This window comes from Malurus melanocephalus, unplaced genomic scaffold (genome assembly GCF_030028575.1).
Source record: "Malurus melanocephalus ecotype Western Australia unplaced genomic scaffold, MMel_1.1 scaffold_32, whole genome shotgun sequence".
NCBI lineage: Eukaryota > Metazoa > Chordata > Aves > Passeriformes > Maluridae > Malurus > Malurus melanocephalus.
This window is the reverse complement of record NW_026623264.1, coordinates 88,442-105,546: the sequence shown is the minus strand read 5'-3', so window position 1 is coordinate 105,546 and position 17,105 is coordinate 88,442. Positions and strand designations below refer to the sequence as shown.

The 17,105-nt window shown below is 39.4% G+C and overlaps 1 protein-coding gene, 1 long non-coding RNA gene and 1 other non-coding gene across 4 annotated transcripts; 2 read left to right on the top strand and 1 right to left on the bottom strand.

Annotated features, from left to right (window-relative positions):
- The first annotated feature begins 310 nt into the window (after positions 1–310).
- On the top strand, positions 311–4,205 carry LOC130572302 (uncharacterized). 2 transcript variants are annotated; one of them, XR_008965205.1, is made up of 4 exons: positions 311–388; positions 1,911–2,155; positions 2,722–2,827; positions 3,256–4,205. It is a non-coding gene; the product is annotated as an uncharacterized LOC130572302 (long non-coding RNA). The 2 variants fall into 2 exon arrangements; XR_008965204.1 differs by having other exon boundaries at positions 313–400.
- On the top strand, positions 3,105–3,184 carry LOC130572333 (small nucleolar RNA SNORD87). The gene has a single exon (XR_008965207.1). It is a non-coding gene; the product is annotated as a small nucleolar RNA SNORD87 (small nucleolar RNA).
- MCMDC2 (minichromosome maintenance domain containing 2) lies at positions 4,199–13,601 on the bottom strand. The gene is made up of 14 exons (XM_057363894.1): positions 13,431–13,601; positions 13,218–13,348; positions 13,064–13,123; positions 12,583–12,778; positions 11,946–12,068; positions 11,675–11,782; positions 10,330–10,458; positions 9,579–9,810; positions 7,735–7,940; positions 7,273–7,439; positions 6,761–6,937; positions 5,930–6,072; positions 5,330–5,439; positions 4,199–4,858 (listed from the first exon to the last, which is right to left on the bottom strand). Exons 1-14 carry the CDS (start codon positions 13,528–13,530, stop codon positions 4,692–4,694), a joined length of 2,049 nt encoding a protein of 682 aa, XP_057219877.1. The 5' UTR covers positions 13,531–13,601; the 3' UTR covers positions 4,199–4,691.
- Between the last annotated feature and the right edge of the window lie 3,504 nt (positions 13,602–17,105).

Below are 17,105 nucleotides of genomic sequence, written 5' to 3'. Positions count from 1 at the left end.
ACACCAAACCCTCCACTGCTCTCCCCTCATACACCAAACCCTCCACTGCTCTCCCCTCATACACCAAACCCTCCACTGCTCTCTCCTCACACCCAAACCCTCCACTGCTCTCCCTTCACACACCAAACCCTCCACTGCTCTCCCTCCACACACAAACCCTCCATTACCCTTCCCTCACACCCAAACCCCCCCCCCATTACCCTTCCCTCACACCCCAAACTCTCCGGTCACTGCTCCCCCCGTATCCCTGTGCGCGCGCAGCCGGAAGACCCGCGCGCGCCCCGCCCCGCCCCGCGCGCCGCCTATTTAGCGGGATCCCGCCTTGGAACTCGCTCTTTCCGAGTGGGACAGCAGAGGGTTGATCGAGTCTGCGTGCCCGGGAGCCGGGGTGCGTGCCTCGGTGGGTGCACGGGTGGATGTGACGGGGCTCTGCGGGGGCYCCTTTCGGCGGCGGATCCCGGGGTGGTGTGTGGGAGCGGGGGAATGTCCGGGCGCGGGGCGTGCCCCTGTTGTTCCGTGGCGCGGGAGCTCCGCCGTGCTCAGGCCTCGGGCGTGGGAGCGGCAGCAGCGGCCGCCGAGTCTGATGCGTGTRACTKGAGGGCARATTTAGGTTAGATATTGGAAGGAAATTSTCTGCTGYGAGCGTGGTGAGGCCCTTGCAACAGGGAAGTTGTGAGTGCCCCAGTCCTGGTGGTGTTTAAAGTCAGGCTGGATAAAGGCCTTGAGCAGCCAGGTCTGGTGGGCCGTGTCCCTGCCCTTGGCAGGAATGCGGTTGCGACTAGATGTGATCTCTGAGGCCCGTTCCATGACCTTAAGGTTCTGTGATTCCGTGATCCTACCATGTGGATCCGTAGTGATCCGCGTGATTCCGTCAGAGCTGCCCGTCYTCTGCTGTGCTCCTTGGAGCAGGTCCTGGCTCGGCAGTCCAGGCACATGCTCATCTGAACAGTGGAGTGATTTCTGGTCTTCTCAGAGGCATTAGAAATGCCCCGGGTGGTTAGTGTGAGAAATCCCGACGTGGCAGGTCAAAGCAATGACTGTCATCTCAGGAATTGCAGGGATGTTCTGCTGGTGTTCTGCTGGTGCTAAACAGCCAAAGCTATCACTTGAAAGAGGAGTTATTGTCATGTGGTTGTAACTGTGCCTGTGTTTCTCCTGCTTGCTGGGGTGATATTCCAGCCACAGAGGCTTCCCAGGAGAGTGGGAGACTGAGATGGACCTAATTAGTGTGTGCCATGTGGTGGTTACTTGGAGTTGTCTCTTGGCTCATCAAGTCTTAAAAGCACTGACAGATTGGACATTCAAAGACACTTGGTTTTGCTGACAGATCGTTTTCATCAGCAAATGCCTGTCATAATTCAAAAGATAAATTACCTTCTTTTTTCTTGAGGGAATTGGGCAAGGGCTGTGTGGTGACCCAGACCATGCCCTTTTTTGGGTTGTAGGCACAGATCCAAACGATGGGTTCTGGCAGGGACAGGGCTCCCGGGTATCAGCAGCCTCTGGGGTAGTGCTCTCCTGGCAGGACGCAGTGTGAGTGCTGACCTCYGTTCAACTGGTGGTAGAACATCAGTGAGTTCCCCAGAGTGTCACACATGGACTGGGGTTAAAGGCTGTACCTTGCCGGGGTGCTCCTCTCCTCAGTCTGACTGGTCATTAGGAGCACTGTGCTCATCCTGCAGTCAGTCATTCCTCACATTGGAGCTTGTTTTAGGAAAACGGTTATGCCTCTGCTTAACCTTGATCTTGCCTGATGCTCTTAGTAGTTTTCTCCCCAGGTAATTATAAAGCAAGCATGAGGTTGGTGTTTCTTTGACTGGTTTACTGTCCCCAAAGAAGTGTTAATGCTTTCTGCTACTGGCTCAGCAGTGGAGCTCTCTGAATTAAATATCTTCTTTTCATTGTTTCAGGTGGAAAGTGAAGCTCAAGATGTGTTTGTTACTGGCTTTGGGAATCCTCAGTCTGGACTCTGCCATGCCTTGCAAGCAGAAAGACGCCACGTGAATTCTGAAGCTGCAGAAGTAAATATTTCTTACTGTACTTAAGGATCTTGAGGAAAGCCTCATGATTATGGCAGCTATAAAATCTCCTAAGAGTTGTCCCCCATAACAAAGCAGGTGCAATCCAAGAATCCCAAAGGAGTCAGAAGGGAGAGGTTTGTATCAGAGAATCTGCTTTTTAACTGTGGAAACAAGGCTTCTTATTTAAGAATTAGTGGATGTTAGTTGAAAGTGAGAGGATTAAGTGAAGAACTGTGTTCAGATCACAATCCATGCTGGCACTTGTGTCTGTCTTTGAATACATTCCAAAGGGAAAGGTGACTGGTAGTGAACTTTACCTCTAGAAAGATGCTTGGCATCTGGGGKTTGAATGTAAGAGAGGGACCTATGTTTTTGTGCCCAGAGAAAGCCTTTTTTTCTCTTGTTCTTTGCTATACTGAATCTGTTCTGTGCTTAACAGTTAAAACCAAGGTTCTGCCTCAGCTTATAGAAATAGAACTCTTAGGACAAACTTAACCCACTCCCTTGTATTTTGGCACTTGGAGAAGGCAGTCTTATCCATATGCAGGAAACTGCTGGCATAATGATGATAACACTTTGCCGTTTACCCAACTGAATGTTGTGTTGAGCAGTGTGGTATATCTGATGTGCCAGTTAATCAGTAGGGTTTTTCCTTTTTGATTTGCTCCTGTCATTTCTGATTTTGTTTATTCTTTTCAAGGTTTTGTGATATCAGATGATCATCTCTACTGTCTTCCAGCCTCGTGCGTGCACACAGAGCAAGAAAGAGAGTTCACCCACTTCTAGAAGTGCAGGTGTTCAAGAAGGTCAGTTGCTTTTTTGTTGTCATAGTACTCAGTACTCCAGTACTCAGGCTCCTGCAGTACTGCCATCCAGGGAAAGCCTGATCTGGCCATGTTGGCCTCTGTCCATTCCTTGTGATACTGCTACAAGTCTTTCAATTTTCAAGAGATCATGGGAGAAACTGAGGAGAGGCAAGGATAAAATGTTGTGCTCTTTTTGCAGAAAATSCCYTAATATTGCTTCTCAAAAATAGTGRTTGATAAAGGGATTCTATTTCAGTCCACTCTTAAGAGTAATTTTGCTGGCATAATGATGAGACTTTTTGCCGTTTACCCATCTGAATGTTTTTTGATGTGTATCTTTGAATCTGAAATGCCAGTGAGGGTAATGCCTTTGTATAAGGTTGATCAAGGGCACAGGAAACTAACACTATTATTGTTACTGTTCTTAGCTTGAAAACAGCAGCCTGGAATGTGGAGTTCTAATGCACTTGGAAATTCTTCCCATTGCCCTTCCTGCTCTTCAGAAATACTGCTTGGTTCTGTAGTATGGCAGGGGAGTAGCTGTTCACTGAAAACGTCTGAATAATCCTGGAGTGAAGTTCAAGGCAGAATGTCGCTGTAGAAGAAGAGGCTTTATAGGCACTCTTAGAACTTTGTATGAATATTTGAGTGTGTCAAATATATGCATCAAAAGTGAATAAAGCAAGGTTTAAAATGTGGGAAGACCTGTGTTGTCTGAATTAGAGTTTACAATGTTAGTAGTGGAAATTAATAAAATCTTAAGTTTCTGTTTTCAGTGACTTGATATTTTTTTTTTTTGTTGTTGAGGGTATGGGAGTAGTAGCACTGTGATCCTGCTGGATGTCATCCTGGGTAGGAGTTACACAAGCCTTAAGTATTCAGCTTGTCCAGATTTGACAGGAAGTCTGCAAATTTACTGCTGCTTTTTATTTAATGTGTATCTCTTGGATTTAGGACTTGCTGAGGATTATGTCTAGTGCTGTATCCTTACTAGGATGATGAAATACTGGAAAACCCAATACTGGGGAAGCATACTGTGCTTCAAACGCTTCATCTTTTACCACACCATTGTTCCCACTTGTTTTTACAGWGAAGTAAAGCTGAATTCATTGAGCTGCCTGTCTGCCAGGTAGTCTACTATTTTTTTACCTGAGTGTAGGACTCTACTATCCCCTGCAGTCTATATAAAATAATGTGTAAACACTGGATTTTGCAGGTTGAGGTGTTCCGGTGGGTTTCTTTTGTGGTTTGTTACTTTTGTGGGCTTTGTTGTTGTGTTTGGGTTTGGGCTTTGGTTGCAGGAGCATTCAGCATCCTTGTCTTATCTCATGTTGCTGTAAAGTAAAAAAAGACACAGAACATGAACCAGTATGATAACACTTTTATGCATTTAAAAACCTATACAGCATGAGTAGTTAAAGACTGTTGATGTAAACTAGGAAAGATTTAACTTTAAACTACTTAACCCTCGGTGTGATACATTTAAAAAGAAGCAACAAGAAAAACTGCAGAATTCAGGTCGTTGAAATAAAACATTGGATTCTGAACTGGTGGTTTAATTTTTAGTTGTAACCTTATTAAAAATCCTGAATTCTAAATTGCTTCTCATGTAGCTGTCAATGAAGAGTGGTAGCCAGGAAGAGAAGTTCTGGTTAGGACTGTATTCTGAAGCCATGGCCTTCCAGGATGAAGACATCCCTCCTGCCTTCAAAGAACACTCTCAGAAAACTTGTAATTCAAGTCCTGTTATTCCTTGGTGAAACAGCACTGAACTGTCTTCTATAATTACTAAGTTTTTAGTAATTTTCTATTTCTAACCAGTCTCGAAAAGTCAAACCTTCAGGCTTTACTTGGAGTGGAGTTTTTATTCTTCATTAGTGTTAATGTGAATTCCTGGACTATAAGCAGCAATAAATTTCAGCAGTTGATGGTGACATTGCATGAGGTAAATATCTCTTTCTTGCAGGGAGTTTTCATCACTGAGGTCAAATGGAAATACAGGATTTGGTCCTACACATAATACAGATGTACCTAAGCAAAGAAGAAATGTAGGSTGAAAGACTTACTATTTGGTGGTACTTTGAGGGGAAAAAAAACCGCTGTGATGTAAATTACTTAGTACTGCATAGATGATAATTTTTACYTTGCTTCCAAATCTGTGTGAACAAATGTGACTGATGCTTGATAAACAAAAAAACTTCCAACCCTTGTTTTGGGTTCCCCCAGGGCGGGAAATTTGTCCTTAATTTAACCTGAGCCAGTTGCTGAGGAGCAGTGCCTGAAGGACAGACTTGGTGCTGGCCTGTGGCCTCATTACATACAGCACTGAGACTCAGCAGACAAGTCAAACTGACAGACTTTTACAGTATCAGTCTTCAACAGTGCAAGTTCTGGATTTTGATTTTAAATTAATTCTTATTGCAATCAGTGGATATAAATTTTAAGACTGACAAAATACGAAAGCGATGCGCCCAAGAATAAGGATTGAGTTGCATTATTTACCRTGTTTTAGCGTCAGTGATGACTCAAGTAACAAAATTGCAATCACTGCATCTTCCTCAAGTACTGTGTGTCTTAAACTGAGCTTGGCATGAGCCTTAGACAGTGAAATCCTAAAAGATCAATAAAAGCATGTCAGAAATAAATACTGCAGGTATGAATGCAGTGTGTSTTGCCGTGTTTCAAGCACTTCTGTAAATTAAAAGTTAACAGAGGTGGTTTTATTCATACTTGAACTGTGCAGTTACACTTGTCATTGACAAAATACATACACATCATTTTTTTGTGCTAAAAAATATTATTTGCATACTATCCATTACTACAGTGTTTGCTCCCATAACAAAGCTGTGCATATTAAAATCCCATTTTTGTTTTTTTAAATAGCTTAATTGTAATACATGTTTTGTAAATAGCTAGGTTTTTTTTTGGTTTTTTTTTTGCCTGGCAAAATTGTTTAAACTTTGGTTTCTTGTTAAATGGTAAATGAGATTATTTGTGCTTCAACTTTTGAAAACACTAGTCTTATCTAGATTTTTTTTATTAAATAAGCTCCTGAGMAGATAAGGGCATTTTCTGTTTGAAACTGTGAAAAGTAGGACATACAGAATTTTTAGTGCAGATGCTGATAGTGTTGATCCATGAATGGAATCTCTTCTCACCCTGCGACTTGCTAGGTAGTAACCCTGAATGAGGTTTTCTGCTTCTGAACTCAGTTTAACATGAAGATTCCTAGCAAATAAAAYAAACTGGAGAGAGGGTAGACGTTTTAAATATTGAACTGGAAAATAATTTATTTTTTCACACTTTTTAATATATGAGTGGCATAGTAATACATGCTAGACAATAGATTCTACCAATAGTTTTAATAGTAAAGATGTCACCATTTAGCTATGCTGAGTAAGGAAAATATTAAGGATAATAATAAGGACAGCTCTTGGATAGTAAATAGAATCATAGAATGGTTTGGCTTGGAAGGCACCTTAAAGATTATCCAGTTCTGACTCTCCTGCTATGGGAAAGGACACTTTCCACTAGACCAGGTGACTCAATCCCCCATTCAGCCTGGCCTTGAACACTTCCAGGGAATCATCTGTTACATACTACAGATAGTGACAATTTATTTAGAATGGAATATTAACTTCTACTACTGATTGTAAACTTTTTGGTCAAAAATATATATTGGAGATCTGTTTTCATATGAATATCAATCTCGCATGTTTTCCAGAAACATGACCAAACTGAATTTATTMTGCTGACCCATTTCAAGAACTGAAGCTGCTTTTATTGATCCTAGTAGTGCTAGTGGGAAGGTGGTTGGGGGAAGGGCAGAAAGTGAGCATTAAAAATAAGAAGATTGTGCAGAGAAAACCTAATGCCAAAACCAGATATTCACAAACAAAATGCATTTCTGAATTATTGTGTATAATCTGTTACCTCCTCGTAATCCTGTGTTTTGAACTGCTCTGAGACTTTGTACAGCATGGCTTCAGGATTAATGGCTTTTTTCAAGGTATGATGTACAAGAGGAGAAGACAGGCGACAGGAAGAAAACTCATTGTAGATCAAGAGCCCAAAATCATCTACAAGGTTGACTGGAATTAAACTCATATCCTAAAGAGAATACCCGTAGAAAGAAAACAATTATTTTATTTTGGGCTTTTGACTTGTAGGAGCATCAGTGTTTTCCATCTGAAATATCCTCTATCCACTTACACTGCAAGATTATCTAATGAATTACCTGTAATACTTAATAAAATGTTGTTTCTACCTACTTCTGGGAAAGCTGTCTCATATTAGAAGATTCTTGATTTAAAGTTATTAAAATTGTGACTTTTTGGGAAATACTAAGAAATTTTATTGCTTCCATTATTTTATAGATGGAAATAATCATAAACACAAATGACAGCTATAGTACAGTTCCTTTCATAACAAGGCAYGTGCTTTACCATCTGTCCAATGAGAAAGTTCTCTTTTTGTATATGTTTCTTCGAGGAAGAATCCACATCTACAAAAGACCAAAAGTTGGTCTGAACTGAAATAGTAACTTGTTGGTCAGCCTCTTCTCCGTACTTCTTCCCAGGAATAAATACTGTTGTAGTTCTGCTCTCTAGCACTAGAATAAGACAAAATTCATCAGTTACAGTTATAAATTCTAGTCCCACACAGATCTGAAATCAGTCATGATTATGATTTTGCTGAATTGTTACAATTAATGGATGGCTGTAGGGTAGCAGATTGAAGTTTACAGGACATTGCCTTATTTTGTCCTTGTGTCTTATACAGACTCATTAAAAACAGCTTACAAATTTWGGCAGCATTTGAGGGCCATAAGCTGGGGAACAAACCTAGCCATGAATTAGCATAATTGTTTAGTTCTGCCCTTCATTTGTAACGAGGTGGGAGATTACCAGACTGTAGAAGTTCAAGTTTATCCTTTTTATAKGAACATAAGTCTCCTATGTAACAGATGCCACCCTTGGCCAGCACAGCACTGCAGGCTTGAATACTGGCACTTCCAGTTCCGTGTTTATCTTTGGACACAGAAGGAAAAATTTCACTAGAAGGTGGGTGTCGTATGCCACGAGGCAGAAGACATAAACTGTAATTCAGAAGCCTGGAGGATTAAATAATTCTGTCAGTCATAAATTGTTAAATTATTCACGTGTAAAAAAATTACAACAGTAAGTATTGACTCAMTTAGAAACAACAACAAAAAACCCTTAACATGAAACCAGCATGAAATTGAAATGTTTAACTTTGAATACAAAAGCAGAGGTCCAAGCCTACTCTAACAGCTGTCATCAAGACTGTATTTCTTATGGATTAAACTTTAGGCAAATCATGGTTTCCAGAARTAATTTCTAGGAAATCAAAGAAGTCTTGTAATTTAACCCCACACGGTTAACTCCTCTTTCTATTCTTGAGAAATTTTTCTAGTGATTTAAAAGGTTATAGGATTAGTAATTCTGGCCATCTGGGAAAAAAATGCTGGAACTTGTAAGCTCTGCTTTCCTGAGTTATACACCCTCCTCCAATTCTTTTAAAGAAAGAAGGTATAGAATATCTTTTTCATCCCCTGTACTATGTTCTTTGGCACAGGTTGCAAATTGTCTGTCTGGTTCCACAATCAAAGGCTTTTAATGATTTTAAGATGTCAGCATGATTTGTTCTACTATTACGACCTGGGAGAAAACTGKTRAGTAAAATCAGTAAGAATYAGTAARTAGGGTATTGCACCAATGGAAATAYGTAGGAAATGCCTACTTTGACAGGCTGCTGACAGTGAAATGCTGTGCACATGCAAGACAGCACAAATTACAATMTTGATTATGATTTACAGTGCACAGTTGTTTTAATACTAACCAGATGTTTTGATTCTTAAAAACACTGAACTCCTGTTTTTCTTAAGAAATCTTAACCTGGGAAAAAAGCAATCTTGCAAATGACATTTTTTAAAATTTGAACTCATTTCTACAGCTAAATTTTGAAGTGGTCAAAGTTTTGGGGTTTTTTTTCACAACAAAAATATTAGTGAATTTGTTGAAGAACTTCYAAATGATTATAAAATTTATGCCACTTTCAGAGATCTTTTTTAAGTTATGGAAGGAGAAAGCAATTTTGTTTAAATTAATGTAACTGTAACGCTGAGCATATTGTACTTTTCTGCAGTGTTTGTAATATTGTGTTAACAGTTTATAGTTTCCTCAATAGGTAAATACATTAATTGCATAGAGAAAAATATTTAAAGACAACAATCAGATTTATAATCTATGTGTAAATATGTGAATTTTGATAGCTTATTGGTTTCTATGAAAAAATGATAAAAATGTAGGGATCTATTTATATTTATTAAAAAGGCTGATAGCTGGGAATCAATGATGAAAAGGCTTAAATTAACACAAGATTTGAAAAGTTGAGCCCTTTTTTTTCATTACYAGCTTCTGGGACAGCCTTCAGTTCTGATTTTAGAAGAATGTTTTGTCTGAGCTCAGCAAAACAGTGCTAGKGTYAAATTCTTACTGTAATCTTAKGAGAGTTTTAGGAGGTTTTATAATTAATGAAGTCCTGATCTAGATTTATCATTTGAAAGAAATAAAAATGTTCCAGGGATAAAAAGTGAGTATTTAACTATGTTGGAGCCTTGTACATTCTTTTAAAGTCTCTTGCTTTTCATGTAAGAGCAATCCTATTATCTTTAAAAGTACTAAATTGAAAATTCTAATTTGTGGGGAAAAAAAAGGAATCTCTTTACCTGTCAATTATTAGCGTGTCACTTGTCATAATCAAGAGATCCAGATAATCTGCATTTTCTTTTTCACATGTCTGTACTAAACTCAGCAATATTGCAAGTTTAAGAGTATTGTAAGTGCCTGGTGGAACAACTTGAGAAGCAAAGATGTTGGCCAGGACAGCAGTAAACCTCCAGCAAGAACTTGAAGTCAGTGAGAGCAGGTACTTRAAATTGTCACTGACAAAAGAAGGACCTAATGGAAACAAAGTACAGGTGAACAAACATAAAAGAGACCTATATAGKTATGTTAGAACAAATCACCATTGGARTYTTGATACAAAACTTACCAAGGACAAGTATGTCTCAGTATTAAGCACAAATTCAGAATGTAAGTATCTGACACTGTTAATTTTACTGCTAAAAAGGTAGCAGAYGTGATGTGCTAAAACTGATGGAATAAGAAGGGAAAAGCAAACTGAAATATCAGGTTCATTTCATATGATTTTGAAGTACTTTCTAGTGGATAGGAGAAAATGGAAAGAGAAGTTAAGAACTACAGTAAATAATTAGGGATTTTCCAATGCATGGAAAGTGGGCARAAGCAGATATTCTCAAATAACAGGAAGTACACATTTCAGACTGTAAGAGGAAAGTCCCTGAGTGGTTTTGTAATTTGGACCTCTGGATAATAAAAAACTGTACCAATGCTTTAGATTTTTTTCTAGGAGGTTTTTTAACTTTTTTTGGTCAGTTTTTAATGGAACTTTCTTACCATTTTGTTTATAGAGCTGTACACTATTGACTTCTATACATACAGTAGCTTGTGGGCCATTTTGTACACAAGCTGGTATTCCTATAATCCTGTAGTGGTTTCCTATTGTCATTTTATTGGCCAGTTCATCTGGAAATAATAAAAAAAATAAGTGTGTGGGGGGCAAAGCTACAGATATGCTAGGGCATAAAAAACAGTTTTTTAAAGACATGTTCAGAAAACTAYACATTCTGAATGTTTGATTTTATGATTTAACATTGGCAGAAAACAAACAGCTGGATGTCAGATCGATAGTGACTATAATTTTAATTAATTAGTGCAAAAGATAGGGAAGGTGAGGGGAAAACAGATTCCTGATAAAGAAAAGGGACAATGCATTTAGTTCTGCATTGAAAAGAAAATGGATGATTTTTTGCAAGTATGTTTCCTACTCTGAAACTTGTGGCACCAACCATTACCAGCTACTGTCCTATAAAATGTCAGAGGAAAAACCCAATGCAATAAAGAGGAGATACAAACTGCACAGATAAAGACACACAAATAGCTTTGTGAACTTTTATATTTCTATCCACCTTAGAAAACAAAATCCAATTTATTTTTTGAAAATGAGAATTGCATCCTCAGATTTCAATCTCAGCCAGAGAAACACTGTAATCACACTGATCATTGGGGCCAGTCTAAATTTAATGAATGCAACTTGTGGTATCTTGACCATAGATTGTTTTTTACATTTTTTAAATATAAATTTTGTACTACTAGTTATTTCTATTTAGTTTTCTAGAAATGAACTGTATAATTCCATAATTTTTGGAATGGCAGAGGGCTTTTTTGTTGCTTGCCTCCCTGCTTGGGTTTTATTTTTTTAAGAATTAATGGAAGTATGTTGCTGAGTTGTGATTTTAGTTGGATATCAACATTACAAATCATTTAATGTTGCCTTCCCAGTGGTAGTRGAGGCCAAAAATCCTGATGGAATGTGGAAAACAGCTAGATTGAGGAGGGATGTTAAAAATGCATGAAGTTAATACCAAACAATATGACAAAGGAAGCAGAAAGGAGTAAAAACAAGCAACAGTTAGAATAAGACACTGCCGAGCTGGCCAGGGGATTTTAATCAAATGGAGATGTAAAAGTGGCACAAGAATTTTGCTATGTTCATTCTGCARTCAYCTGTGCAYACTGCTTTGTCACCTAGCTACTTTRAAGTTAAAGCGGGGAGTACAGAAAGAACTGCAATATAAATTATGATATTCACCACTTTAGCAAAAAGACTGAGCTACAATTGCAAGGGATTATTATGGATCAATTCTAAAACATTTTAACAAAACTCYGAAGTTCAGCTTACCTCTCAAGAACACTGTAAATGCCTGAATCCTAAAATGTGATTTATCATTGGAATATCCTTTGAAAGCATTCAGTATTTTAGCATCAATCATTTCAACTATTTGTTTATCTTTCAAAACAAAGGCAAAGAAAAAGGTTAGTTCTCATGAAAACATGTTTTTTAGATGACTGKTATTTTAAGTGGGCTTTTTCCACTTAAATATTTTGTTTACTTGTTGTGTGTCGTAAGTAGGRAAGTACCAGATCTAAAAGTAAGATTACATAGATCCTACCACCAAGTACTCTAAATTTCATGTCTTCCTGCAGTGGTGAAGAACAYAAGCTACACACAAAATCAGTCCTCACTGTAGCAGACTCTGTAGCTCCAGGACAATGCACTCTGATGCACCTAAACCCTAAAAAAAAGAAAAAGTAATAACTTACCAACATTTAAAAGGAGTGCATAGCATTAGTTTTACATTTCCCGTGAAGAACAGAAGCAATTAAAATACTGGACAGTGAAATTCCAAATTTATGACGAGTTTCTTCAGATGAGACTCCCTTACATTTGCCACTAAAATGATCCATATAATTTTTTGTGGGCTGGCCACGAGATGGCAGAGTTTCCTACTGCACATTCCCAAACTGAACATATTTAAGTTATTTAAGATATTAAATCTTAACGTTATACTTGTGACTTGTGTTTTCTCCTATAAACTATCTTCAGCATTAGGAAAAGGGATTGCTGGCATAGCTATGCTTCCAAAACATTTAATAATGCTAAGCAAGTCCACTCCTTTCAATTAATAAAACTTATGCTGTGCTCATTACAAAAATGTATGCATAATAAAACTGTATGGGAAAATTATCCTTATTACCAAATTTGTTAAACAGCTTTTGAAATAGTACTGAATAATATTTTTTTACTACCTTCAGAGAATGGACAGGTTTCCTCAGTACAAAGAAATCTTGCTCCTTGTGTGTATTTTGTTACAGTTCCCATTGCAATCACTATCCCTTCAGACATATAAAATCTTTGAGATGTGTAATTAAAGGGATATGCAGAAAGACTCAGAACATAACTTGGTAAAGGTGGCAAATGTGTTGGTTTCAGCAATATACTGATCTAGCAAGAGACACAAATTGCATTAATATAATATCTTTTTATTTAAAACTACTTTTCATGGACAAACGATGTGAGACAATTTCAGAAACACATGCAGAGTAACTAGGTTTCATATTAATTAATCTCACAATTGCAATGTGGTTAGGTGAGATTTCCAGCTATTTTTAATTACAAATAATACTGCAGCAAAAGGGAAAATGAAAACTTAATACAAAAGTATTTGTTAATACTTCACTATGCTTAGAAGATTCAAGATCTAAATAGAGAAAATCAATGCAGACTCACCTGGGCTTCTGTCTGCAATTGTTCAATTAATGATAATGTCTTAATAGCTATGAAGCATACCTGTGATGGAAAARTAACTTCATTTTAGAAACGAAAATCTTGTTAAAAAACAGATTATGCACTTTGGTCTATYCATCAATAATTACACACTTACTGACTGAAAAATCTCTGCAGCTTGTAGGGGATTATGAAGAATATAGTTTCCAAGAGTTGCATCCAATTCAGCAATGTCAGAAGGGTTAATTGAAATAATGAAACGATAAACAGCATAACTTTGTTTTGAGTCTGTAGGAGGAAAAAGTATTTTAAAATAACAGATTTGTGCAACGTTATGTATCAATTTAACAGACTAWGTATTGAGTAATACCATTATATTTTTTGCAATCATTCACAAATTTCTGAAGGCCACCACTTCTGTCAAGGTAGACAAGGACAACTTCCCTCATTTTCTGTATTTCAGGATCCATCTTCCAAGATCTTTGCACTCTTTATCCAACTGTGGGAATAAACTGTGAAGAAATGATGGTAGCACTGACCATGCTTTAATACTAATAATAACAGTACATATKAACAAAGCTGCACAAAATAGCCTCTTTTTCAAACTAGGCAATTTTTGAAGGATTTGTGAAATTCAGTTCAAAGTTCTTTCCAACTACTGAAGCATACCCTATTTCTAGAGTACATTTCTGAAGAATGCTCTAGTGTTTTCACTTCCTCAGTGAATTACTTTTCTCTCCTAATTCCTAAACCCATGAAATTAAAGTTTCCATTTCATTTAACCKCCTCTGTAGATTTTATAACTAGCTTATCAAAAGTAAGGCTTAAAATTTTATCTCCCTTATTTGAGCAGTCTGTCAAAGCTGTTAGAAATGTGAAACTGGGCAACATCTCCTTTCTTAAAATTGGACTTTCCTACWCTGCTGTGACCTCCTGTAGCACCCACTGAAGGTGCTGATCTTGCACTTATGTCYATCCATGTACACAAAAGTTCAATTCTGATTCCCACTGACAAAGCTTTTATAACTATACTTATGGTTTGGAGACTGATCATGCTCTTCAGTGCTGTTTTCATTGTGTATTACCCACATGTCTACCGATTTTTTTTTTCTAAAGAGTAGAGTACCATGATGCACTGGTTTACAGAATTTAGAAGGAGAATTACTGGAGCCAAAATATGTTGTTTGAATATATATATCTGTTTTAATGTCTTACTGACTTTCTTCTGCAAAATGTCCTTACTCCTCTCTGTTGATGACCAATATGAAACAACATGGACTCTTCAAAAATAAGACTTAGCTACCTGATAAAGGATAGGTCACGGAATTACAGAGTTGATGACGAATCAAAGCTCACAGCATATGAAAGATCTGCTGGAGTTCACAGAACTGACCTTGGGAGCAAAGACAGATCAACATCCAAGAGAGGAATAACTGGGTTCCAGAGCAACTCCAGTGTGCTAGCAGCGTAAACTTTGTGGCCTGAAAACTGTACTGTGGGCTGGGATGTGTTTAATACCTGAAGTAACAAATCATAGGCACAAGCTGAAAGAGAATTTCTAATAGGGATTTTTTTTTTTCCTAGTGGGTTTAGGATTACTSAAATTGCTACTCCATCCCTTGTAATCTTCAACCAGAAGGGCTTAAAGAAATGCACACACAGAGATCCACTGTATTTCCCTGGATCCTGTGTTGCCCGGCTGGACAGACAGGACACCACATTTGACTAGGAAAGACTGAGATATGCCCCAGCTCATTGTGCACTGAGCAGCCATCACCTGAGCTTCAGAAAATAAAGCCTGACCAGGCTGATGGTGTGTGTTCATTAGTGTCTCCACAGCCAGCTAATCCCACTCGTGGTGTGACTCGGCACGGACACCCAGCCTGGCTTCAGGCTGCTGCCATCAGCATCCCTTCCTCACAGACATCTCCACCCAAGTTATTCACCAGGCTTCCTGTGCCCCGTCCTCCCTCCGGAGCAGCAATGGGCACCGAGAGAGCCGGGCTGCCCTCACCGAGGGGGCCGCACCGCCGCTCCCTGTGCCCGCGGGGAGGCGGAGGGGGCCGGTTCGAGGCGGCAGCGAGGGCTCGGCAGCCGCGGCCCGGGGCTCCCTCAGCCCCTCAGCCGGGGCGAATGGCGCCACGGCCCGCGGGCTCGGCCGCGCAGGAGCAGCGCCCGTGGGCAGCACAAGCCCTCAGGGAAAGCAATTCCCAGCCCTCCCGACAGCCACAGCTGTCCCAGCCGGGATTCGGCCCCACAGAGCCACCGCCTTCACCCACGGGCAGGGCACTGTGACACGGCTCTCAAGGCGTACAAACTTATAAACCCGTTTTCTTTCATTAATACATACTGCGTATTCAATTGCTTGCCTTTTGCATGCATCCCAAACTTACCTCCCCCGGAGAGCACCTCTGAACTCTTATTTGTGTCGCATTTCAGTTCCCATTTTTACAAGCATCGTCCATTTCAGCAGTCCAATTTTGGTGTGGTCTCTCGTTCCCCTCCCAGGCCCAGGGATTGGAGACCACAGCAGCAGCACCGTTCCCCGACCTCCACAGCACAGGAGAAAGGTCTGCTTGGCTTCCCTCTCTGGAAAGGGAGGAATGATCTCCTTTTGCTACAGACAGACAAAACAAAACCCCATTCACTGTCACAAGAAGGTGAATTTTATCTCCCTTTATTACTTACCAGCCAAAACAGGAAGGGAGTAGCACAGGTGGCTCCTGTGCAGGTCCACTCTCCTCTCTAGACTTTACCAATGTTTCAGATGTCACTTTTCAGCTCAGCCCTGGGTGAAGGGGCCACGACTCTCCAAATGCACGCATCTTGCTCTGGAAACCATCCTCATGGAATGCACAGAGACTCAGAACAAGAGCWCAAGGTACGGAAACACTGTGAGGCTCTAGTGTCTGATGTTGTACRGTCTGTTAACCTTTAATTCAAAGAACTTAAGCATTGCAAGTGATGTGCTGAACACATTCAAGCTTTCCCAAAAAGGCAGTCTGCTGAAGGAAAAAGCTTAATAAGCAATTATTAAGGTGCTCTCCCAGAAATAACTTCAACTGCTACTGCCATACTGTTTTTTAAATGAAAGAACTGCTGAATTCTAACCAAAAGGAAAAAACTCAACCCCCCACCCCCCCATCCAGTCAAGCAGCTAAGGATGAGCATCTTGGAATACAAGACAAAAATTAAGGGTGATAGCTCCTACAGCCACAATTTCTAAAGTATTACCTCTCCTTCCCATCTCTCTAAAGCAGTGTACCTCCTTGCCATGAAGATAGGGAGTCACAATAGCCACGTAATTTCACAGTAATTTTGGAGCATACAGACCAAAAATTCAGTATGGGAATGGATACTTTCATACCATCAATTTCTGTTTTCCAGTCCATCAGAAAGCCATGTAAAAAGAAAAAAAAAAAAAAGAACAAAACAACAACCAAAAAAAACCCCAAAAAATCCCACCAAACCAAAAACAACAACAACAACCCCACCAGGGCTGTTGCTTCCAAATGATTTAAAAGCCAAGGAAACAATTCATGTAGTTCTTGGTTGTTCTGTRCAGCCACATAGCTATTTTCAATCTTTGCAGAAGAACACTAAGGAAGATGAGTGCCAAGCCACCATCCTGCTCCCACAAATGATACAGTTCCTTCCTTCTCTGCCAATGCCAATTCTTACATCTTTTACCCAATCACTCCTTCCAAAACCTCATGTAACAACTGTTGAGTATCACTTAACCCCTACGCAGGAGACTGTGCTCTAGGACATACTCCTTGAGATAAGCAAGGAATCCTGTTTCACTTTCCACTTTTCTAACGTATTGATTCAACATTTATTTCAAAATAAGTATAATTTGATAACACTGTTTCCCCCTCTTCCAAAGCTCTCAATTTTTATCTGATCTTGATGCAATATAAAGAGTATTTATTTTTGCTGCTTATTATGTCAAAAACAAGGTGACCTAGTTACTGAAATTTATGTAACRTTCATTCAGTTTATGTATCATTATGATACACCAGTATATTATCAGACTTCTCCCAAA